Here is a 25,278-nt window from a genome sequence, read left to right as displayed (position 1 = left end):
AGCCGGCACGGGCTCGACAGGCCGAATGGCCTCCTTCTGTGCTGTAACCATTCTATGATTCTGGGTAAAGCAGTTTCTTCTGAATTCCCTATTTGAGTTCTTGGTGACTATCTTATATTGATGGCCTCTAGTTTTGCTCTTCCCACAAGTGGAAACATTCTCTCTGTATCCACTCTATCAAAACTTTTCATAATTTTAAAGAGCTCTTTTAGGTCACTCCTCAGCCTTACACAAAACTGACAACAGTCAGTTGTTCTGCGACATATATGTTCTCCATATATGTGGGCAGCACGGTGGCATAGTGGTTAGCACTGTTGCCTCACAGCGCCAGGGACCCGGGTTCAAATCCGGCCTCGGGTGACTGTGCAAACTCCACACAGACATTCTCCCCGTGTTTGCGTGGGTTTCCTTCGGGTGCTCCGGTTTCCTCCCAAAGTCCAAAGATGTGCGGGTTAGGTTGATTGGCCATGATAAAAAAATTGGCCCTTAGTGTTAGGGGGGATTAAATACGTGGGGTTACGGGGTTACGGGGATAGGGCTTGGGTGGGATGGCTGTCGGTGTAGGGACCGGGTGCTAGGGTTTGGATGATCAGCCATGATCTTGTTGAATGGCGGAGCAGGCTCGAAGGGCCGAATGGCCTACTCCTGCTCCTATCTTCTATGTTTCTATGTTTCCTCTAATGTACACCATTGTCAAGTATATTAGAAATAGCTGGGAATACACTGCATCAATAAGGCTGGAACTCACAGTCTGGATTGCTATCGGTTGGGTCCATTTGCTTGATGCTTCTTTGTCTCCTTGGCTGCAGACTGGGCAGTTTATTCTGCGTACTGGCATAGCGAGGAGGAAACTTTGATTTGCCGTGGATGTTGGTGATCTGCGGCGGTGGAGGGCTGTAATTGTTTGAGCCGGATCCAGAAGCGCTAACCCCGTCCCTGGGCGATGTCTGCCTGTCATTGTAGCCATTGTGATTCTCATTTACTGAAGATTTGGCTTTGATGTTGCTGGTGGAGGATGTGCCAGTTTGATCTGGAATCACCAAGAATATTAAACAGAGAACAACAGTGTTTCTTTTTAGCATGCATTACACAAAAAATGAAGTGCGTATTCCTGAAGAGGGAAAGGCATCTGCACTTACCAGCTGTGGAATGGTTAGTGCTAGTTGATGAAGGGGTCAATGGGATGGTAGTCACTGGCAGGATGCTACTGGTGGGTGGATTTGTAGAGTTAAGGGGGCAGCACAGTACTTCACATGGAGAGGTGTAGCATATACTAAGTGGACGAAGGGAGTGGGACACAGGAGAAGCAGGTGAAGGCATACCAACTGCAAATAGAAAGAAAGTATTTGCAACATAAAAAGTGATGCAAGTTTAGCAATGACTAAAACTCTTAATATAATCCCAACTATTATATTTTTGAAATAAAACATGATAATATACTAGTGGCTTTCAGAGAGGCAGAAATCCAAGTATTTCTCCATACTATGCAAACTGAGTAAAAGGAAACGATTCACACCCGCCTATTACTGTACAGCTTGTGTGGGTTCAGTTTCAGCTCCTGTACCTGTACAGTATACATCAGGTAAACAGAAATGATTCAATCCTGTCTATTAGTACAGCCCATGTATGTCTCAATGTCAGCTCCTGTATCTGTACCTGTACAAGGATGAGGGGCACAGTAAACTATCCTTTGCCATCCAACTGAATTTGAATCCAGCCCAGATAGAGGCAAATGCCTCCTCTGTCTGCTGGATACAAGTATTTTTTGTGAAGTGGTCGAGGCAGTCACAACACAGCAGAAAACTGCCAATTGTTGGGGAACAGCTTGGCACTAAATTGGCAATCGCGCTCAGAGAGACCACAGGATGGCTGGTGTGGGAAATGGAAAAAAACTGACAATGGTGTACTGGGGGCACTGTTCTCACACACGTTTAAGACTAATTATTGGGAAAGTTCAAGGAGTTGAATCCTGGTATCTCTTTTTGCTTCTCTCTCTCCTGCTTCTCTCGGTCTTTCCTTTTGGGTGTGGAGTAGTGGTTGGTGTGGCATGCTGAGGAAGGGACATGTCGAGGGCTTCAAGCCATACATCCGGTAATGGGTGTGGGGACATTGTGACCTGCAGGCCTCAGCAGCTTCCTTCTCATTCCCTCTCCTTGTCACTCTAGTTTTCCTTCACTCCTTCAACAATGCTCCTTCAGTTTTACAGGTTGAGTGAGTGACTGGAAGAGGGGATGGAGTGAGTGACAAAGGGTGTATTTTACAGTGGGGATCAAAAACAGTGGTTTTGATCTTCCTGAAGTTGAGCTGGAGGATGCTGTTCATCGAAAGACACCAAGACGCGCAGCCTGACAAGCAGAGTTGATCACTGCTGTTGAGGGAAGTATTGGGGAGGTAGAGCTGGGTGTCATCATCATCATCATCATGTGTGTGGAAGCTGGCTCAGTGCCTATGGATAATGTCAGTCACAGCGGACAATATTCCGCTTTGGCCAGGGCGATCTTGATGCAGTCAGAAGGGAAGAAGCCAGACCAAAGTGATTCCAACAAGGGGTTTTGAGAGGGATGAGTACCTTTGCTTCTACATCCCCTACTACTTTGTCTTCCCACTAGCCCCTGCCAACCACCCCCCACCACACCCGTGTTCCTGTTGTTTTGCGTATCCCTTCCCCTTTGAACTTCCTGCAGATCCCAGGTATCCTCTTCACCCTCTCGCTCTACTATTGCATCCCCACCCTGCTCATCCCCTATTTGCTCACCTCGAGGGTAGACCGTGAGAGGCCAAAGGACCGATCACCCTTAGGCATCTATCTTTGCCCTCCAACCTGCTTTCCTCTCCTCCATTCCTCTTCTAACCCTTTCCCTCACCCCTTTTACCCTTTTCCATCACATCCTGTCCTCTGTGCTGCTCCTCAGCCCTGTATCTCCACCCCTCCCTAGCCAATTATCCATAGAGCCATAGAGTTATACAGCACAGAAAGAGGCCCATCGTGTCCGCGCCAGCCACCAAGCCCTATCTATTCTAATCCCATTTTCCAGCTTTTGGTCCGTAGCCTTGTATGCTATGGCATTTCAAGTGCTCATCTAAATGCTTCTTGAATGTTGTGAGGGTTCCTGCCTCTACCACCCTCTCAGGCAGTGAGTTCCAGATTCCAACCACCCCCTGGGTGAAAAAGTATTTCCTCAAATCCCCTCTAAACCTCCTGCCCCTTACCTTGAAACTATGCCCCCTGGTTATTGACCCCTCTACTAAGGGGAAAAGTTCCTTTTATCTACCGTATCTATGCCCCTTATAAGAACATAAGAACATAAGAAGTAGGAGCAGGAGTAGGCCATACGGCCCCTCGGGCCTGCTCCGCCATTCAATAGGATCATGGCTGATCCGAATCTAGACTCACGTCCACTTCCCTGCCCTCTCCCCGTAACCCCTAATTCCCTTATCTGCTAGGAAACTGTCTATCTCCATTTTAAATGTATTTAATGTTGCAGCTTCCGCAGCTCTCTGGGGTAGCAAATTCCATAGATTTACTACCCTCTGAGTGAAGAAGTTTCTCCTCATCTCAGTTTTGAAAGGGCAGCCCCTTATCCTTAGATTATGCCCCCTAGTTCTAGTCTCACCCATCAGTGGAAACATCCTCACTGCATCCACCCGATCAAGCCCCCTCACAATCTTATATGTTTCGATAAGATCGCCTCTCATTTTTCTGAACTCCAATGAGTAGAGTCCCAACCTACTCAACCTTTCCTCATACGTCAACCCCCTCATCTCCGGAATCAACCGAGTGAACCTTCTCTGAACCGCCTCGAGAGCAAGTATATCTTTTCTTAAATATGGAAACCAAAACTGCACGCAGTATTCCAGGTGTGGCCTCACCAATACCCTGTGTAACTGCAGCAAGACTTCCCTGTTTTTATACTCCATCCCCCTCGCAATAAAAGCCAAGATTCCATTGGCCTTCCTGATCACCTGCTGCACCTGCATACTAACCTTCTGTGTTTCATGCACCAGGACCCCCAGATCCCTTTGTACTGTAGCACTTTGCAGTTTCTCTCCATTTAGATAATAACTTGCTCTTTGATTTTTTCTGCCAAAGTGCATAACCTCACACTTTCCAACATTATATTGCATCTGCCAAATCTCTGCCCACTCACTTAGCCTGTCTATGTCCTTTTGCAGGTTTTTTATGTCCTCCTCATTCACTGCTTTCCCTCCCATCTTTGTATCATCGGCAAACTTGGATATGTTGCACTCGGTCCCTTCCTCCAAATCGTTAATATAGATTGTAAAGAGTTGGGGTCCCAGCACTGACCCCTGCGGAACACCACTAGTTACTGATTGCCAACCCGAGAATGAACCATTTATCCCAACTCTTTGTTTTCTGTTAGATAGCCAATCTTCCACCCATGCCAGTATATTACCCCCAATCCCGTGATTTCTTATCTTGATCAGTAATCTTTTGTGTGGAACCTTGTCAAATGCCTTTTGGAAGTCCAAATACACTACATCCACTGGTTCCCCTTTATCCACCCTGTATATTACATCCTCAAAAGAATTTGAGCAAATTTGTCAAACATGACTTCCCCTTCATAAAACCATGCTGACTCTGTCCTATTAAATTATGTTTATCCAAATGCTCTGTTACTGTTTCCTTAATAATGGACTCCAACATTTTGCCAACCACAGATGTTAGGCTAACTGGTCTATAGTTTCCAGCTTTTTGTCTACTTCCCTTCTTAAATAAGGGTGTTACATTAGCAGTTTTCCAATCTGCTGGGACCTTTCCTGAGTCCAGGGAGTTCTGGAAAATAATCACCAATGCATCCACAATCCCTACCGTCGCTTCTCTCAAGACCCTAGGATGTAGGCCATCAGGTCCAGGGGATTTATCCGCCTTAAGTCCCATTATTTTACTGAGTACCATCTCCTTAGTGATTTTAATCGTGTTTAGTTCCCCCCCCACCCATTGCCCCCTGTTTGTCCAGTGTTGGGAAATTTTTAGTGTCCTCTACTGTAAAGACTGATACAAAATATTTGTTCAGCATCTTTGCCATCTCCATGTTCCCCACCACTAGTTTCCCGGTCCCATCCTCTAAGGGACCAACGTTCACTTTAGCCACCCTTTTTCTTTTTATATAGCTGTAGAAACTCTTGCTATCTGTTTTTATATTTTTTGCTAGTTTACTTTCATAATCTATCTTCCCTTTCTTAATTAATCTTTTAGTTATTGTTTGCTGGCTTTTAAATGCTTCCCAATCTTCTATCCTCCCACTAGATTTGGCTACTTTATATGCCCTTGTTTTCAGTTGGATACTATCCTTTATTACTTTACTAAGCCACGGATGGCTGTCTTTTCTTTTATTCCCCTTTTTCCTCAGTGGAATATATTTATCTTGAAAGATGTGAAATATCTCCTTGAAAGTAGACGACTGCTCTTGTGCCGTCTTACACTTTAATCTGTTTTCCCAGTCCACTTTAGTCAATTCTACTCTCATATCTACATAGTCTCCTTTATTTAAGCTCAGTACGCTGGTTTGAGATCCAACTCTCTGATCCTCAAACTGAATTTGGAATTCAACCATATTATGGTCACTCATTCCAAGGGGATCCTTTACTGGGACATTTTTTATTAATCCTGTCTCATTACACAGGACCAGATCTAAGATTGCCTGCCCCCTGGTTGGTTCAGTTACATACTGCTCAAGGAACCCGTCCCTAATACACTCTATGAACTCTTCCTCAAGCCTGCCATGCCCAATTTGATTAGTCCAGTCAATATGAAAGTTAAAATCCCCCATGATTATAGCTGTTCCCTTATTACAAGCCCCAACTATTTCCTGATTTATACTCCGACCAACAGAGTTGCAACTGTTAGGAGGCCTATAGACTACGCCCACTAGTGACTTTTTCCCCTTCTTATTCCTTATCTCCACCCAAACTATTTCACTATCCTGATCCTTTGACCCAATATCATTTCTGACTATTGCAGTGATTTCATCCTTGAGTAACATAGCAACCCCACCTCCCTTTCCTTCCTGTCTGTCCTTCCTAATTGTCAAATACCCTTGTATGTTTAGTTCCCAGTCATGATTATCTTGCAGCCATGTTTCCGTAATGGCCACCAAATCATACCCATGTGTAGTTATTTGTACCGTCAACTCGTTAATTTTGTTACGAATGCTGCGTGCATTCAGATAAAGAACTTTCAAATATGTTTTCTGACAATTTATTCCTGCTTTTACCCCTTTTACTACTTTACCTTTACATTCTGTCCCTTCCTGACATGCTCTGGTTTTTAATTCCCCCACTGCTACCTTGCTCTATTGCCTTCTCCGCTGTCATTTTTATTTTTCGCTCTCTTAAAACCTCCCCCCCACTAATTAGTTTAAAGCCCTCTCTACAGCCCTAGTTATTCGATTCGCCAGGACTCTAGTCCCAGCACTGGCCAAGTGAAGTCCGTCCCAACAGAACAGCTCTCTCCTGTCCCAGTACTGATGCCAGTGTCCCAGGAAGCAAAACCCATTTCTCCCACACCAGTCTTTGAGCCACGCATTTAACTCTCTGATTTTATTTACCCTAGCCAAATTTGCACGTGGCTCAGGTAGTAACCCAGAGATTATTACCCTTGTGGTTCTGCTTTTTAATTTGGCCCCTAGCTGCTCAAACTCCCTCAGCAGAACCTCCTTCCTTGTCCTATCTATGTCGTTGGTACCAACATGGACCACGACAACTGGATCCTCCCCCTCCCACTCCAAGTTTCTCTCCAGCCCAGAGGAGATGTCCTTAACCCTGGCACCGGGCAGGCAACACAGCCTTCGGGACTCCCGCTCTCGGCTGCAAAGAACTCTATCTATCCCCCTAACGATACTATCCCCTACCACTACAACATTTCTTTTATCTCCCCCCACTTGAATGGCCCCCCGCTCCACGGTGCTGTGGCCGGGTTGCTCATCCTCCCTGCAGTCCCCGTTCCCATCCTCACAGGGAGTAAGAGCCTCAAACCTGTTGGACAAGAGCAAGGGCTGCGGCTCCTCCAACACTACCTCCTGGATCCCCGTACCTGCCTCACTTCCAGTCACACCATCCTGACCCTGGCCACAGACTACATCTGAATTAATTAATCTAATTGGTGTGACTACCTCCTGATACACAGAGTCCAGGTAACTCTCCCCCTCCCTGATGTGTCTCAGTGTTTGAAGCTCGGACTCCAGCTCTTCAACACGGAGCCGGAATTCCTCGAGCAGCCAACACTTACTGCAAATGTGATCACTGTGAGCATCAATGGTGTCCACCAGCTCCCACATATTGCAGCAGCAACACATCACCTGATCTCCCATTCTATGTAATTAATTAAATTTATTAATATTATTCTTAAATACCCTCTGCCCCGATTCTAGATAATGAATATCGCACCTTAGAAACTATAAACTATAATTTTGTACACCTCAATCAGGTCCCCCCTCAGCCTTCTCTGCTCTAAAGAAAACAACCCCAGCCTGTCCAGTCTCTCTTCATAGCTGAAGCGCTCCAGCCCAGGTAACATCCTGGTGAATCTCCTCTGCACCCTCTCCAATGCAATCACATCCTTCCTATAGTGTGGTGACCAGAACTGCACACAGTATTCCAGCTGTGGGCTAACTAGCGTTTTGTACAGCTCCATCATAACCTCCCTGCTCTTATATTCTATGCCTCGGCTAATGAAGGCAAGTATCCCATATGCCTTTTTAACCACCTTATCTACCCGTCCTGCTGCTTTCAGGGATCTATGTACATGCACACCAAGGTCCCTCTGATCCTCTGTCCTTCCTAGGGTCCTACCATTCATTGTGTATTCCCTTGCCTTGTTAGTCCTCCCAAAATGCATCACCTCACACTTTTCAGGGTTAAATTCCATTTGCCACTGTTCTGCCCATTTGACCAACCCGTCTATATCGTCCTGTAGCCTGAGGCTTCCCTCCTCGCTATTTACCACTCCACCAATTTTCGTGTCATCTGCGAACTTACTGATCATACCTCCTACATTCATATCTAAATCATTAATGTACGCTACAAACAGCAAGGACCCAGCACCGATCCCTGCGGTACACCACTGGACACAGGCTTCCAGTCACAAAAACAACCTTCAACCATCACCCTCTGCCTCCTGCCACTAAGCCAATTTTGGATCCAATATGCCAAATTGCCCTGGATCCCATGGGCTCTTACCTTCTTGACCAGTCTCCCATGCGGGACTTTGTCAAAAGCCTTACTGAAGTCCATGTAGACTACATCAACTGCACTACCCTCATCCACACACCTAGTCACCCCCTTGAAAAATTCAATCAAATTGGTTAGACATGATCTCCTCCTGACAAAGCCATGCTAACGATCCTTGATTAATCCTTGCCTCTCCAAGTGGAGACTAATTCTGTCCCTCAGAATTTTTCCAATAATTTCCCTACCACTGATGTTAGGCTCACTGGCCTGTAATTCCCTGGTTTATCCCTACTACCCTTCTTGAATAATGGTACTACGTTAGCTGTCCTCCAGTCCTCTGGCACCTCCCCTGTGGCTAGAGAGGTTCTGAAAATTTGTGTCTGAGCCCCTGCAACCTCCTCCCTTGCCTCACACAGTAGCCTGGGATACATCTCGTCTGGGCCTGGGGATTTATCCACTTTTAAGCCCGCTAAAACCGCTAGTACCTCCTCCCTCTCAATACTAATTTGTTCAAGTATATCACAACCTCCCTGCCTGATTTCTATGCCTACATTGTCCTTCTCCATAGTGAACACAGATGCAAAATATTCATTTAAAACCTCACCCACATCTTCCGGCTCTACACACAGATTGCCACTTTGGTCCCGAATGGGCCCTACTCTTTCCCTGGTTATCCTCTTGCCCTTAATATACTTATAAAACACCTTGGGATTTTCCTTTATTTTGCCCGCCAGTATTTTTTCATGCCCCCCTCTTCGCTCTCCTCATTTCTTTTTTAAGTACCCCCCTGCACTTCCTATACTCCTCTAGGGCTTCCACTGTTTTTAGTCCTTTGTATCTGCCAAAAGCCTCCCTTTTTTTCCTAATCCATTCTTGTATATCCCTTGACATCCAGGGTTCTCTGGGCTTGTTGGTCCCACCCTTGACCTTTACAGGAACATGTTGGCGTTGTACTCTCTCTATTTCCTTTCTGAAAGACTCCCACTGCTCTGATGTGGATTTTCCTACAAGTAGCTGATCCCAGTCCACTTTGGCCAGATCCTGCCATATCATATTAAAATCGGCCTTCCCCCAATTTAGAGCCTTTATTTCCAGTCCATCTTTGTCCTTTTCCATGACTACATTAAATCTCACCGAATTATGGTCACTGTCACCACTATGCTCTCCTACTGACACTTCTACCACTTGTCTGGCTACATTCCCTAGAATTAGGTCCAGTACCGCCCCCTCTCTTGTAGGACTTTCTACATGCTGGCTCAAAAAGCTCTCCTGGATGCACTTTAAGAATACCACACCCTCTAAGCCTTTCACACTCTGACTATCCCAGTTAATATTGGGGAAGTTGAAATCCCCTACTATTGTTACCCTATTATTTCTACACTTCTCTGCGATTTGCCTACATATCTTTTCCTCTATCTCCCCCTAACTGCTTGGGGGCCAATAGTACACTCCCAGCAAAATGCTTGCCCCCTTTTTGTTTTTAAGTTCTACCCATATGGCCTCATTAGAGGAACCTGCTAAGATATCAACCTCCATATCCCATTCCCCGCCCTGATCCAACTCCCTAACTAACTCTGGCTATCCTCTCCTCACTTCCTCTCCTCCCATGCTGCCCTATCTCTCCACCTAATGTTCCACCCATTCAGCCACAGGAACCTGATCAAAGCCAGTTCCCCAACAGTAAGCCGAGAAACTGGCAATTTGTTTTGAAAGTGCTTACAGCACTATAAATTGAACATAGCACCATGATTGCTTTAAGAATATAGTTCCCAGCTCAATACTAGGAAAGCAGTGAAGATAGAAGGCTGGGTCTGGGGCTGGGATGGATGGGCCAAGACTCGGTGGGAAAGCTCAGATGGGCAGGCAAGGCAAGGATGGACATGGAGTGAGGGTAGGCAGCAGAGACATGGCAAGCGGACTTGAGACCCAAGCAGGGAGCTAGAGAAGGGGAACTGCAGCCTGATGGCAGACATTCTCTGAATAAATCTTTAATTAAATGACATGAAATGGGACAAAACCTTTAAATAACGTTGATGTCAATATAAATACTTTATATTGCAGATGAAGCTATGTGAGCTAGCATTGGGAAGTTTACAAGGTAAGTTTAATGGCAAACATAGGAAGTAATTCTTAGTTTAAAATCACTTCTAGGTGTTCCACAGATGTGACTGTTTTCAATTTAAAAGTACTTGCTTTAAGAATATAGTTCCCAGCTCAATACTAGGAAAGCATATAAGATTGTGAAGGGGTCGGATCGGGTGGATGCGGGGAAGATGTTCCCGATGATGGGGGAAACTAGAACTAGGGGGCATAGTCTTAGAATAAGGGGCTGCTCTTTCAAAACTGAGATGAGGAGGAACTACTTCACTCAGAGGGTGGTAGGTCCATGGAATATGCTGCCCCAAAAAGCTGTAGAAGCTACATCATTACATAAATTTAAAACAGAAATAGACAGTTTCCTAGAAGTAAAGGGAATTAAGGGTTACGGGGAGCGGGCAGGAATTTGGACATGAGTCTAGGTTCGGATCGGTCATGGCCCTGTGGGTAGCAGAGCGGGCCCAGGGGCCGTGTAGCCTGATCCTGCTCCTATTTCGTGTGTCTAATTCTGTTAGATTCAGGAGATGGTTCTGTGATAGTGGATTGGCGGTTAGGATCAGATCAGCCATGATCTTATTGAATGGCGGAGCAGGCTCGAGGGGCCGATTGGCCTACTCCTGCTCCTATTTCTTATGTTCTTACTTACAGGCTCATTCACCCTGCATTGTGCACGATTACAGTTCACAATCAGCCCCCTCATCCTGGTGTGCCAGAATCGGGACGCAGGAAGTGTAATAAACCGAGTGTGTGCATGAGACCCAAGTCTTTTAAAATGTTATAGATAGCTAGAAGCCAACTTTCCAAATGCGCGCTTGCAGCAGGAAGCCTTGCCCACATATCGGGTTTTCCATCAATAAGTTTACCAAACAGAAAGTTAGCGGGAAAATGCCCACAAGTTCCTGGCTCTAGGAACGTGCATTCAGAACCTCGGCAATATAGTGTCCCATTCTCCAGTCCCAACTTTAGCTCCACTTGGTGTCAGATGAGGTTAACCTACCTGGCTGCTGAGCTGCAATTGTGCCTTGTGCATTTAGAGGCGTCGGCCAATGGTTTTCTGTCGAGGTTGAGTCCGGGTTGACATTTGCAAGTGGTCTGCACGTCAAAAATAAAGAATAATTATACAAAATTGATCATAATTGTGGATGATTAAACTAAATAACCTGGCGCATCCATTTATAGAGGAACCTCAACTATCTGCGGCCTTGATTATCGAGAGAATTCTCATGGATAACGGGAGCTCAGTGGGAGCCGAGATTTTCCGGTATAGTTTTCTTCACTCAATTCCGTTGCTCCTGTTGGCGAGGTGAGGTGATACTGGAAGCCCATAACTCCAGTTACCAAACCCACTTCTGACCCGAAAGACGGTCACTTCAAAGTATCCCAAAGACAACTGTTGTCACATGAAGGGCAGTAACAATGTGCTCATGTGGGGGAGGGGGAGATGGCGCCTGGAGACTATTTGCTCATGCAAATAAAATAAGAGAGTTAAATGCGTGGCTCAAAGACTGGTGTGGGAGAAATGGGTTTTGCTTCCTGGGACACTGGCACCAGTACTGGGGCAGGAGGGAGCTGTTCCGTTGGGACGGGCTTCACTTGGCCAGTGCTGGGACTAGAGTCCTGGCGGATTATATAACTAGGGCTGTAGAGAGGGCTTTAAACTAACTAGTGGGGGGGAGCTTCCTAGAGAACAAATAATAAAAATGACAACAGAGAAGGTCATAGACTTAGGTAGCAGTGGGGAAATTAAAAACCAGAGCGTGTCAGGAAGGGGCAGAAGGTATGGAGTAAAAGGTAAAGTAATAAAAAGGGCAAAAGCAGGAACTAAGTGTCACAAAACACATTTGAAAGTTCTCTATCTGAATGCACGTAGCATTCGTAACAAAATAGACGAGTTAAAGGCACAAATAGCTACATATGGGTATGATCTTGTGGCCATTACGGAAACATGGCTGCAGGGTGACAATGCCTGGGAATTAAACATACCAGGTTATTTAACAATCAGGAAGGACAGGCAGGAAGGAAGGGGAGGTGGGGTGGCTATGTTAATAAAGGAAGGAATCACTGTAATACAGAGAAATGATATTGGGTCAAAAGATCAGGATAATGAAACAGTTTGGGTGGAGATAAGGAATAATAAGGGGAAAAAAACACTAGTGGGCGTAGTCTATAGGCCTCCGAACAGTCGCAACTCGGTTGGACGGAGTATCAATCAGGAAATAGTTGAGGCTTGTAATAAGGGAACATCTATAATTATGGGGGATTTTAACTATCATATTAATTGGACAAATCAAATTGGGCAGGGCTGCCTTGAGGATGAGTTCATCGAGTGTATTAGGGATGGGTTTCTTGAGCAGTATGTAACTGAACCGACCAGGGGGCAAGCAACCTTAGATCTGGTCCTGTGTAACGAGACAGGATTAATTAAAAATGTCCTAGTAAAGGATCCCCTTGGAATGAGTGACCATAACATGGTTGAATTCCATATTCAATTAGAGGGTGAGGAGGTTGTATCTCAAACAAGCATGCTAAGCTTGAATAAAGGAGACTATGAAGGTATGAGAGCGGAGTTGAGTAAAGTGGATTGGGAAAATAGATTAAAGGGTAAGATGATACATGATCAGTGGTGCACATTTAAGGAGTTATTTTACAACTTCCAAAAAAAGTATATTCCACTGAGAAAAAAAGGGTGTAAAAGAAAAGACAGCCATCCGTGGCTAAGTAAAGAAATTAAGGATAGTATTCGACTAAAAACAAGGGCATATAAGGTAGCCAAATCTAGTGGGAGGATAGAGGATTGGGAAAACTTTAAAAGACAGCAAAAAATAACAAAAAGATTGATTAAGAAAGGGAAGATAGATTATGAAAGTAAATTAGCAAAAAATATAAAGACAGATAGTAAGAGTTTTTATAGTTATATAAAAAGAAAAAGGGTGGCTAAAGTAAATGTTGGTCCCTTAGAGGATGAGACCGGGAAATTAATGGTGGGAAATATGGAGATGGCAAAAACACTGAATGAATATTTTGTATCAGTCTTTACAGTAGAGGACACCAAGAATATCCCAACACTGGACAAGCAGGGGGCTATAGGGGGGGAGGAGATAAACACGATCAAAATCACTAAGGAAGTGGTACTCGGTAAAATAATGGGACTCAAGGCGAATAAATCACCTGGACCTGATGGCTTACATCCTAGGGTCTTGAGGGAAGTGGCGGTAGGGATTGTGGATGCATTGGTAATAATCTTCCAAAACTCCCTGGACTCAGCAAAGGTCCCGGCAGACTGGAAAACTGCTAATGTAACACCCTTATTTAAAAAGGGCAGTAGACAGAAGGCTGGAAACTATAGACCGGTTAGCCTAACATCTGTGGTAGGTAAAATTTTGGAGTCCATTATTAAGGAGACAGTAACAGGACATTTGGATAATCATAATTTCATAAAAGTCAGCATGGTTTTATGAAGGGGAAGTCATGTTTGACAAATTTGCTGGAGTTCTTTGAGCAAGTAACATATAGGGTGGATAAAGGTGAACCAGTGGACGTAGTGTATTTAGACTTCCAAAAGGCATTTGACAAGGTGCCACACAAAAGATTATTGCTTAAGATAAAAAATCACGGGATTGGGGGTAATATTCTGGCATGGATAGAGGATTGGCTATCTAACAGAAGGCAGAGAGTTGGGATAAATGGTTCATTCTCAGACTGGCAATCAGTAACCAGTGGTGTTCCGCAGGGGTCAGTGCTGGGTCCCCAACTCTTTACAATCTATATTAACGATTTGGAGGAGGGGACCGAGTGTAACACATCAAAGTTTGCAGATGATACTAAGATGGGAGGGAAAGTAGTGAGTGAGGAGGACATAAAAAACCTGCAAGGGGACATAGACAGGCTAAGTAAGTGGGCAGAGATTTGGCAGATGGAATACAATACTGGAAAGTGTGAGGTTATGCACTTTGGCAGGAAAAATCGTAGAGCAAGTTATTATCTTAATGGCAAGAAACTGGAAAGTACTGAAGTACAAAGGGATCTGGGGGTCCTGGTGCACGAAACTCAAAAGGTTAGTATGCAGGTGCAGCAAGTGATTAAGAAGGCCAATGGAATGTTGGCTTTCATTGCTAGGGGGATAGAATATAAAAATAGGGAGGTATTGCTTCAGTTGTACAAGGTATTGGTGAGACCGCACCTGGAATACTGCATACAGTTTTGGTGTCCATACTTAAGAAAGGACATACTTGCTCTCGAGTCAGTACAAAGAAGGTTCACTCGGTTGATCCCGGGGATGAGGGGGTGGACATATGAGGAGAGGTTGAGTAGATTGGGACTCTACTCATTGGAGTTCAGAAGAATGAGAGGCGATCTTATTGAAACATATAAGATTATGAAGGGGTTGGATCGGGTGGATGCAGGGAGGATGTTCCAGATGATGGGTGAAACTAGAACTAGGGGGCATAGTCTTAGAATAAGGGGCTGCTCTTTCAAAACTGAGATGAGGAGGAACTACTTCACTCAGAGGGTGGTAGGTCCATGGAATATGCTGCCCCAAAAAGCTGTCGAAGCTACATCATTACATAAATTTAAAACAGAAATAGACAGTTTCCTAGAAGAAAAGGGAATTAAGGGTTACGGGGAGCGGGCAGGAATTTGGACATGAGTCTAGGTTCGGATCGGTCATGGCCCTGTGGGTAGCGGAGCGGGCCCAGGGGCCGTGTAGCCTGATCCTGCTCCTGTTTCGTGTGTCTAATTCTGTTAGATTCAGGAGATAGTCCTGTCATAGTGGATTGGCGGTTAGGATCAGATCAGCCATGATCTTATTGAATGGCGGAGCAGGCTCGAGGGGCCAATTGGCCTACTCCTGCTCCTATTTCTTATGTTCTTATGTTCTTATGTGTTAGAGATTAATCCTCTTATGTGGAGAGGGAGCCTCATTACAGATAGTTTTACTTTCTTTCTTGTTGACCATTTTAGGGAGGATTTTAAAGAAACAAGACTTGTATTTATATACTAGCTTCTCAGTACTCCACATACTGTATAACGAATTATGTTGAAGTGGAGTAACTGTTATGTAGAATAACACAGCAGTCATTCTGCACACAGCAAGATGCCACATGGTGTGTTGAGAAAATCACCAGTAAATCAGGTTTTGGGGGTGTTAGTTGCTGACATGTTAGCCAGGACACCAGGAGAGCTCCCTGTTCTTCAGATACTTCCATGGTATCTTTCAACATCCACCTGAACCCACAGGGCCTCGGTTTAACATCTTATTCAAAGAAAAGCACTGCCGACAGTGCAGCACTCCCTTAGTACTGCATTCGAGTGTCAGCCTAGATTATGTGCTCAAGTCCTGGAATGGGATTTGAAGCAACAACCTTCTGACTCAGAGCCATCACATTTATAAAAAAAAGCACTTCATGTTCAGTGTGACCACCAACTCCAATCTAGAGTCCACTTTATGCTGAATGAGGACATAATTAGCAGGTTCCCTCAGACCTGCTGAGTCTATGATCTTCCATAATGACAGCTTTACAAATCAGAAACAGATAAATAAAGCAGATCAGGAAAAGGAAAAACGCAGTTGTAGATTCCAGGTACCAACATACCTCGGATGAACATAGGAATATAGGAACAGGAGTAGACCAATCAGCCCCTCGAGCCTGTTTCGCCATTCAGTGAGATCATGGCTGATCTGTAACTTAACTCCATCCACCCGCCTTGGCTCCATATCCTTTAATACCCTTGGCTAACAAAAATCTATCGATCTCAGGTTTAAAAGGATTAATTGAGCGAGCATCTACTGCTTTTTGTGGGAGAGAGTTCCATACTTTTAACACCCTTTATGTGAAAAAGTGTTTCCTAACTTCTCTCCTGAATGGCCTGGCTCTAATTTTAAGGTTATATTCCCTTGTCCTAGACTCCCCCACCAGCAGAAAAAGTTTCTCGCTATCTACCCTATCATTTCCTTTCAAAATCCTAAAAACCTCAATCAAATCACCCCTTAACCTTCTATATTCCAGGGAATTCAAGCCTAGTTTATGTAATCTCTCCTCATAATCTAACCCTTAGAGCCCTGGTAATATTCTGGTGAATCTCGCTGCACTCCTTCCAAGGCCAATATATCCATTCTAAAATGCGGTGCCCAGAACTGTACAGTTCTCCAGATGTGGTCCATCCAGGGCTTCGTATAGCTGTAGCAAAACTTCCACCCCTCTATTCTAGCCCCCTAGATATAAAGGCTAACATCCCATTCGTCTTTTTGATCATTTTCTGCACCTGACCACAACATAATTACTGGCCAGTGACTAAGCTCCCCCCAGAGTCATTGATATCCCTGCTCTCTGTAAAGGAAATAATGCAGACTGTAGTCATGGTGACCATACTGCAGGGACAAGCCAATGCGGGACATAGATAGGTGTACATGGATATGGGAAAGAGAGAGAGAGAGAGAGAGAGAGAGAGAAAAAAAAGGGAGACGCAAGGATTAATACATAATTAAAATAACTTTCAATGTAGAGTTCCAGAGCAGTGTTTTTCTTAAGCTCTAGTTAGGGACATGGAGATATGGACAGGTCAAGTACCAGAGTCAAGGGGACACAATAAGACAAAAACTGGTAGTGGACAGCACATCAATACACGATTAAAAGGCTGTCTTGACGTCACTTCCGTCCTTTTAAGATTCAAGTTTTTTGATATTCTCACCCCAGGTTTTGCTCCAGCTTTCTTCAAAGGGCAAGGACCAGTTGACATGGATATTTTGACTGTGACTTGGTAACAGTGAGGACTTTAGTTTAACTAATATTTGCATTGATAGACATTAGAGAGCTGGCTCTAAGAGATGGCCAAGGTTGATCCATGTTTGAAACTAGTAGGGCAAAAATGACAACATCATCCATTGTCCCATATCAATACCAAGGTTAAAGACCGTGAGTTGATCAAGACTTCAAGTTGATTTCCATGAAACACATCATGAATCCATAAAGGGCAACAAACATCTTGGTCTCTCAAGATCTTTCAGCTCAGGTATTTCCTGACTAGAGAGTCTAAAGACTTCTCACTGCTCTGGAAACTCAAAGTTCCATCCACCTACCCATCGGCATCTGCCCCATCGTCATTGCGCAAGTTCAGCACGTAGAGGGTGGACATGGATATTACACTGATGAGGAAAAAGACACCAGTTTAGTACAATCTCAATTTAGGGCAGACTTACTCTGGGTTAAAGTTCATTACTCCTGCCACTGGAGATCTCTAACGTGCTTCAAGATTACTCAACAAACCGGTATTTATAGATTTCAGAAAATGGTAATGCAAGTTATTTTATTTTGGAGGCAGCATTTTTTCTCGATAGCTGAATAGGACAAACTGAAGCTGTGTCATGTTGGAGTGAATGTCGCAGTGAGTTAAGCACTGTCATTTCACTTCTGGAACCAAGCTTCAATTCCGGCCCAGACAGATGGAACAAAAATGTCCTCCACACCGCCCCCACCCCACTCCACTCCCCCAACCCCATCCCAACAGCTCTTCAGCATACTAAGTCAAATATTTTTGGGAAAGTCTCAGTGGATGCGAGTCCACTGCACCAAATTGAGCAAAACTTGGCACAGATTAGGCAACCTCCCTCTGAGAGGACTCAAAAGGACGGGAGATGTTGCACCAGGTAATGGAGCTTCATCAGCATAGCAATACTGACCGTCACTGCACTACCCAGGTCAAAGCTGAAGCAACAATCACAATTACGATATGTGGGGGATGTAAGTGTAGACAGGAATTGACCATTCCCTGATAATGAACCACAATGAGCTGCTGTCCATGTTATTGGAGCCAAGTAAAAGGGGAAAAGAATTACCCCATCCCTACAAAAAACACCCAGAGTTTGATGTTGCCACAAAATTAAAAACATTTAAATTGTGGATATTATATAGATGCACGACTTTCCCCTCCCCAAACTTCTGATCTTCCCTGAAGGAGTTAGCATTGGATGGCTAGCACTGAGTTACTACGTAGGAAATTCAAATTGTAAGCTGTGATGTGTGACCCTGTGAGATATCAGGACTGGGATGTGTAGCCCTGTGGGATATTAGGACTACGATGTGGGAGCATGTGAGATATCAGGACTGGGTGGGAGCCTGTGGGATATCAGGGGTTGGATGTGGGACAGAGTGGGTTATCAGGTTCTGGGATGTGGGACACTGCAGGATATCAGGATTGGAATATGGGACCCTGTGGGATATCATGGGGTGATGCTTAATTGGGGTAGAGTGTGTGGTTTTTGATTGGTGAAGTATATCACTATGCTCTATGTAATACAACTGTGATTGTGTATGCACGGGATTGGAACATGGTCTTATAGTGAGCCAGGACTAGACAGTGTTGGAAACACACACATTCTCAGTGATTTCACAAGGCTCTTCTTGGTACTGGTATGTTGCAGGACACGTTACCAAGGCATTCATCAGCCTTATACTTAGACCTGAGCATTGCCAGTGCCAGGCTGAATGTGTGAAGCCTTAATCCTTACCTGAATGCCATGATTATAACGAGAGCTATGATGGTGCCCTGGAGGAACCTCTGACTGAGGCAACCCTGTTCTGTTGGGTTAGAATGAGCCTGGGGATGGAGACACACAAATGTTATCTTTGAGAGATTGCCTGTGTTACAGGATACTTGCACCTGAATTATAATTGCAGACAATTTGAAAAGTCATGGAGCTGGCGTCAAACAAGACTGTGTGGCGTAACATGAGAGATTCTGGTACCTGGAAACTTTATTCTAATTTTCTTTCTCATCCCTCTTGAACAGAAGAACAGAAGAAATAGGAGCAGGAGAAGGCCATACGGCCCCTCGAGCCTGCTCTGCCATTCAATAAGATCATGGATGATCTTCGACCTCAATTCCACTTTCCTGCCTGGTCCTCATATCCCTCGATTCCCTTAGAATCCAAGAATCTATCGATCTCAGCCTTAAATATACTCAACGACTGAGCATTCATAGCCCTCTGGGGTTGAGAATTCCAAGCAGTCACAACCCTCTGAGTGAAGAAATTCCTCCTCATCTCAGTCTTAAAAGGCCGACCCTTTATCCTGAGACTATGCCCCCTAGTTCTAGACTCTCCAACCAGGGGAAACAATCATGTCAAGTCCTCTCAGAATCTTATATGTTTCAATGAGATCACCTCTCATTCTTCCAAACTCCAGAGAGTACAGGCCCATTCTACTCAATCTCTCCTCATAGGACAACCCTCTCATCCCAGGAATCAATCTAGTTGAAGGTGTTGATTCTGCTGTAGTATGTCTTTCACAGGCACCAGTCACACTCCAGCACTTCACCCAAATCTCCATTCTCCATTGAGCATCGGCAGACTATTTAGATCTGGATGGTGACACAGTTGAGCCAAATGTGTGTTCATCTGATGCGCGCACATGTGTTTGAGCCAGGGGGTCACACAATATTAAATCCTGGCTCAATTTTGTCTCCCTTTCCCAGGGCCAGGGCTCTGAGGATAATTTTTAATCGCACGAACTGCTGAGGTCATCTAACGCAACAGAGACCAGAAAACAAAAAACTTTATAGCCACACCAGGTAGTGCATTTACTCATTGAGCCAGCAGGGGGCAGTCTACCCAGAGCCATTAAATGAGGAAAGAAGTCAAGCACCATAATGGAACTTGTGGTCATTTCAAGCTAAACACCATAATGTCTGCTCATCAGCCACAATACATTCTGGTCGGATTATTTTGAGTTTATCTTCCATTTGTGAAATGAGTCATTTAACTTCAGAACGGATTTTCAATAAGAAATAATTTGTGGGTTAGATAGAACTGAACAGAAAAGATCAAGAAATATTTATTCTGTAGAGATAGAGGTACAGAAAAATGGAGAGATACAGATAAAGAGAAAGAGGTGCAAGAGAAACAGAGCCTTTTTTTAAAAATTCATTCTCAAGAGTGGGTGTCACTGGCAAGGCCGGCATTCATTGGCCATCTCGAGTTGCCCTGAGTGGCTTCTTAAGCCACTTCAGAGGGCAGTTGAGAGTCAACCACACTGGTGTGAGACTGGAGTCACATATAGGCTGGACTGGGTCAGCATGGCAGGTTTCCTTCCCTGAAGGACATTGGTGAACCAATTGGGTTTTTAATGACAGTCTGACAGCTTTCACTGATACCAGTTTTTAATTTCCAGATTTTTAAACTGAATTCAAATTTTCAAACTGCCATGGTGGGATTTGAATAGACACAAACACAGATATAGTGAAATATTAAAATGTAGAGAGATTAAGGAGAGATGAAGTCCGACAGACTGATAAAATTTAAATCCTTATCATTCTTATGGATCCATACCTTATTGCCAACCTTTGGGTGCCTTTTCTTATGTGGCCCACTTCCTGCCCGACTAAAATGACTGCCAGTTTGGCTGTAAATAAACAGACATGTTTGTAAGTGCACGGCTCACAAGAGGTGTATTCTTCTGCAATGAACACGGTGAGGCAGATAATCTGATAACTGCCGCCCATTGTGCTAAAGTGCATCAGGGGCTGTCCTGACGAAGGGTTTCGACCTGAAATGTTGACTCTGTTTCTCTCTCCACGGACGTTGCCTGGTCTGCTGAGTTTTTCCAGCATTTTCTGTTGTTATTTTGGATTTCCAGCATCCGCAGTATTTTGCTATCGTGACTTCCCTGTGTAACTGGGTGCAAAAGCCTGAGGCCTACTCTGTGCCCAATGTGCTTAGTGCATTCCAATGCAGCCGGGCAGAGCATAGAGTGCTGTGCACCATCAGTGAATTGGGTTCATTTAGGTCTCAAACCCTATTCAAATTAGGGCTACTCCCCATCACAGGTACTGAAGGGGAAACCAAATTTAAATGATTTTCCTGCAAGGCCTTGACCAAGCACTAGGGCCATTCGGCCTACCTCCTTCTGACTTGTCAGTTCTCAAAAGGTTCCTCTGGTACCGTGCGCCTCACCTTTTGCCAAATGTACTTTTGTCTGTAGGCACCAGCTGCCATTTATGTGCCGCTGGTGTCTGAGATACAATCTATAGCGCCCTTGGTGCACTGCCAGCATGTCATGTCATGGGGTGAGATCAGTTCATTGATGCACAGGCGCGCATGGCACCTTATCCTGCTGTGCAGCCAGGATTGTATCATCAGCCCCAGTAACAACAGAAATTAAAAGGATACGCGACACAGGAAAGGTACACATTAGGGTACAAACTTCTGTCGATTGTTACCGTACAAAAACTGAATGCGTTCATATCAAATTCCCTTCTAAGTTATTTTAACAGAAGCAAGTAAATGCCTCCATTAAAATAACGGAGAGGGGAATTTGATACAAGTGTGTTAAGGATTTGTATAACATCGCCAACAGTAATTTCAGTCCTCGAGTCGCTCTCCCACATGAGGCAGGCTGGAGAGCACAAAATCTATACAGATGATGCCCCATAGCTACAGCATTATACACCAACTTTTTTTGTAAAGCAGTGTTACTTTTAGCTTTCCCAGTGGCAGCTTCTGGCTGGTAACACCGGTCTCTCTCATAGACATTCCGCCCTCCTTTGATTGGCACCCATGTCTGGGAGGGGCCCTGACCCCACCTGATCTTCCAGCCTTGGAGTCATTAACACTTTGGAGTTTTCGCCAACCTGGGGCAGGCTTTGCTGCAGCAGGCCTCAGAGGTCTGCCTCAGTGTGGGGATGTAGGCAGCCTCTGTACTGCCTGAAACAACATGCATCTTAAAAATGGATTCTGGCTCTCCTCTTCAGCCCATGGAAGGCCACAGTCTGTAAACTCTTGCACAGGACCAGCTACCAAAAGACCAACGGGTCCCCGCCACCGCCAGGACAGCATTGGATGCCTGGACCTCACAGGCATCACGCGTCCAGCATTCAAATCTCAAGAGATCTGTCGGAGGGCGTACTTTCCCTGATTTGCATTTATGATTGTAATATATGAGCAGGTGCACCCACTGTCATCAGGTCCAGAGAGTGTGAAATGGGGGGCGGGGGGACGGTGGGCAGAACACGTTCTCAAGCAATTTCCTGGCCCCACCTGCTTCAGACTCACTGAAAAATCAGCGATCAGGGGGCAGAAAAGCTAGGCCATCAAGTCCCAAAAGGATGTTCCAGTACCCTGAAGTGATTGCCAGACTCCCTTTTAATTTCTCTGCCTCTATTTTTGTCTCCATCCCTTCTATAATCGTTTCCATGGATATCTTCTCTTCTTCCATCACCCTTCCTACTTTAAAACTGTAGAAGTCCTCACCTTGTCTTTTACCTTCTCTTCCAGTCTGTCGGCTTTTGAAACCCAAGCTTTATGCCACCTGATCACTACTTCCTGACCTACTCCACCTTCTCACTTAATCTTTTCAACTTTGGTAGTGTACTGCACTATGACCTCGGCCCTTCATCTAAGTTTCTCAATTCAAAAGATCTAACTGTGGTTAACTGCTAATGTGTGGTGACTGTAGCCAGCATTCACCCTCGCACTGATTGATGATCTCCACTTGTAGGCCCAGCTAACCAGTCAGTATATTATGACCGAGAAAAACAGAAACCTGAATAATATTCAGTGGTCAGGCCGGCAGATGTAGCACCCTTTTCCCTTCCCCACCTACCAATGTTCTGGCTGGATTCCAGTACCTGAGTGTCCCCCCACTGACTGTGGATTTCATGCTGTCCAGTCGCTTCAGTTTGGCCAGTTTCCGGCTCCATGTCTCCAGCTCGTTGATTCGGGTCTCAAGGTTGTCAGTCAGTTTGCAAAGTTCCTTGACAGCCCCCACGTTCTCCATGAAAATCCGCTCCTGCATGGGGAGAGGCAGGGGTTGGGGACAGGGAGGACGACAGAGAGAGATGAAACTTAAACCCATCAAGCATTACACTGTAACAAGTATAAAGGTAGTGCATAGTTAGACACACAAGAAAATAAGGGTCAAACTTGCTCTTTCTGACATATTATCACAGATTCTGCCCCGATCTATATAATCTCCTGAGGAAATGTTCTGCAAAAAATCTCCCCCAAAAAGGTAAGCTGAGTAACCTCATGACCTTCACGATTCAGCCCACCCAATCTGCCGCCTTTCACAGGTGAGATTTCCACAGTGTCATATATTCCATGGACTGTCAGTACCTAGAACAGCCTTTTTACATTAGTGTAAATACCAGAACTGATCTCCTGTAGTTCATGGACAAAAATAAAATTAAGATTCCTTCCTGTAACGGAGTCTCTGCCTGTCTTTTCAGCACTTCTCCACATCTTTAATTGGCTAAAAGCCTGGCAGCATCGCAAATGGCGACTGCTGGGGGACCAGGCACAACACTGGATTCTCGGTTATTGCCAGTCCAGCCAGCAGAGGGCACACTCTACCTTATTAACCACCAGGAAGTTCTCAATGGTCTCTCCATTCGCACACACCACATCTCCCGACTCCTTCACTGCCTCGGGCAGAATTTCCTTCACCTCTTGTGCGATAACACCTAATGGGAAATTGTATCATGTATCAACATCACAAAAATAAGGACATTAAAAAAATAACCACCATGACAGAATTTCCAGCATTTTTATCTCCCTTCTCTGCGGAAGGGCTGAAGCAATGGGTGAATTTGGGAAGTGTGCTGGTATTTTCTAGATAGTTACCCTCCATTTAAGGGCCTGCCCAATGTTGACTCTGTCAGGTTCAGGACCGGTATGGCCCATCACATCATCTACTCCCCCCTTCTCCCCCCCACCCCCCATCTGAAGAGCCTCCTTTTATCCTTAAGAGTTCCATTTCAGTGCCTGGCCTGGGTGACCTGCTCCCTGGGTGTCAGTCAGCCACTAGGGAGTAATAGAAGGGGCCTGGGGTCACTTACCCGCCCACTTGGTAACGTCAAGCCTGGTATCCCGGCTACATGAGCAACTGTGGGACCCGTACTGCAATTATTCCCCACCCACTTTCCAATCTATTGGTGCATACCTGTCTCAGATGTATTCTCAATGCCTGCTGTGGCTGCAAACTCGGGTTTGTACTGATACTGGACCAGCCGCATCTGGGTGATCCTCTTCAGCTGCTCCGTCGTGTCTACCTGCATTGGCAGAAAAACACTGTTGAAGCCAAATTCCCCAAAAATCAAGCCTGTTGCATGAAATCCTCAAAACTCAGGCTGTGCCTCTCATCAGCCAACAACATTCAAAAACTGGTTAATTGGAGACTGGATGGTGCAGTGGGATAGACACTGGCTTTTTGCCTTTGAGAACTGGGTCAAAATCCAGCCCAGACTAAAGGGATGACAGAACAAAAAAATGCTGTAAATACATCGCAGGTCCATCAGTATCTGTAAAGGGAAAAGACAGGTTAATATTTCGAGTATAACCTCACACATGGTTACACCTGAAACATTAACCTCTTCTTTTCCTTTACAGTTGTTGACAAACCTTTTTTTTTAAATTCATGCTCAGGATATTGGGGTCGCTACCCAGGTTGGCATTTATTGCCCATCCCTAATTGCCCTCGAGAAGGTGATGGTGGACCTTCTTCTTGAACCGCTGCAGTCCGTGTGGTGAAGGTACTCCCACAATGCTGTTAGGGAGGGAGTTCCAGGATTTTGGCCCAGTGATGATGAAGAAATGGCGATATACTTCCAAGTCAGGATAGTGTGTGACTTGGAGGGGAACTTAGAAGTGATGTTGTTCCAAAACACCTGCTACCCTTGCCCTTCTAGGTGGTGGAGGTCACGGGTTTGGGAGGTGCTGTCAAAGAAGCCTTGGCGAGTTGCTGCTGTACATCCTGTAGATAGTGGAGTTGATGTAAAAGTTCAGCCATGATCTTATTGAATGGTGGAGCAGGCTCAAGGGGCCCTATGGCCTACTCCTGCTCCTATTTCTTATGTCATCGACCTGAAACGTTAACCCAACCTTCCTCTCTCCACAGATGCACCCTGATCTGCTGAGTGTTTCCAGCATTTTCCGTTTTCAGATCAGATTTCCAGCATCTGCAGTATTTTGCTTTGTTGCCCATTACACCTCTGTGCAGG

The 25,278-nt window shown here is 45.0% G+C and overlaps 1 protein-coding gene across 1 annotated transcript in view; it reads right to left on the bottom strand.

The window, feature by feature from the left end:
- myrf (myelin regulatory factor) overlaps window positions 1-25,278 on the bottom strand; it is a 326,052-nt gene that overhangs the window by 24,936 nt on the left and 275,838 nt on the right. Inside the window, exons 16-24 of the mRNA XM_086008505.1 lie at window positions 24,222-24,330; window positions 23,633-23,742; window positions 22,909-23,069; window positions 20,612-20,684; window positions 18,794-18,882; window positions 17,366-17,431; window positions 11,285-11,379; window positions 1,140-1,325; window positions 749-1,030 (exon numbers count right to left, since the gene is read on the bottom strand). Coding sequence (XP_085864631.1) covers window positions 749-1,030; window positions 1,140-1,325; window positions 11,285-11,379; window positions 17,366-17,431; window positions 18,794-18,882; window positions 20,612-20,684; window positions 22,909-23,069; window positions 23,633-23,742; window positions 24,222-24,330 — 1,171 coding nt within the window. The remainder of the gene's footprint in view (window positions 1-748; window positions 1,031-1,139; window positions 1,326-11,284; window positions 11,380-17,365; window positions 17,432-18,793; window positions 18,883-20,611; window positions 20,685-22,908; window positions 23,070-23,632; window positions 23,743-24,221; window positions 24,331-25,278) is intronic.

Source organism: Somniosus microcephalus, chromosome 15 (genome assembly GCF_052327205.1).
Source record: "Somniosus microcephalus isolate GS21.2 chromosome 15, FLI_Smic_1.0, whole genome shotgun sequence".
Taxonomy (NCBI): domain Eukaryota; kingdom Metazoa; phylum Chordata; class Chondrichthyes; order Squaliformes; family Somniosidae; genus Somniosus; species Somniosus microcephalus.
Note: the sequence above shows the minus strand (reverse complement) of the source record. Positions and strands in the feature narration are given on the sequence as shown.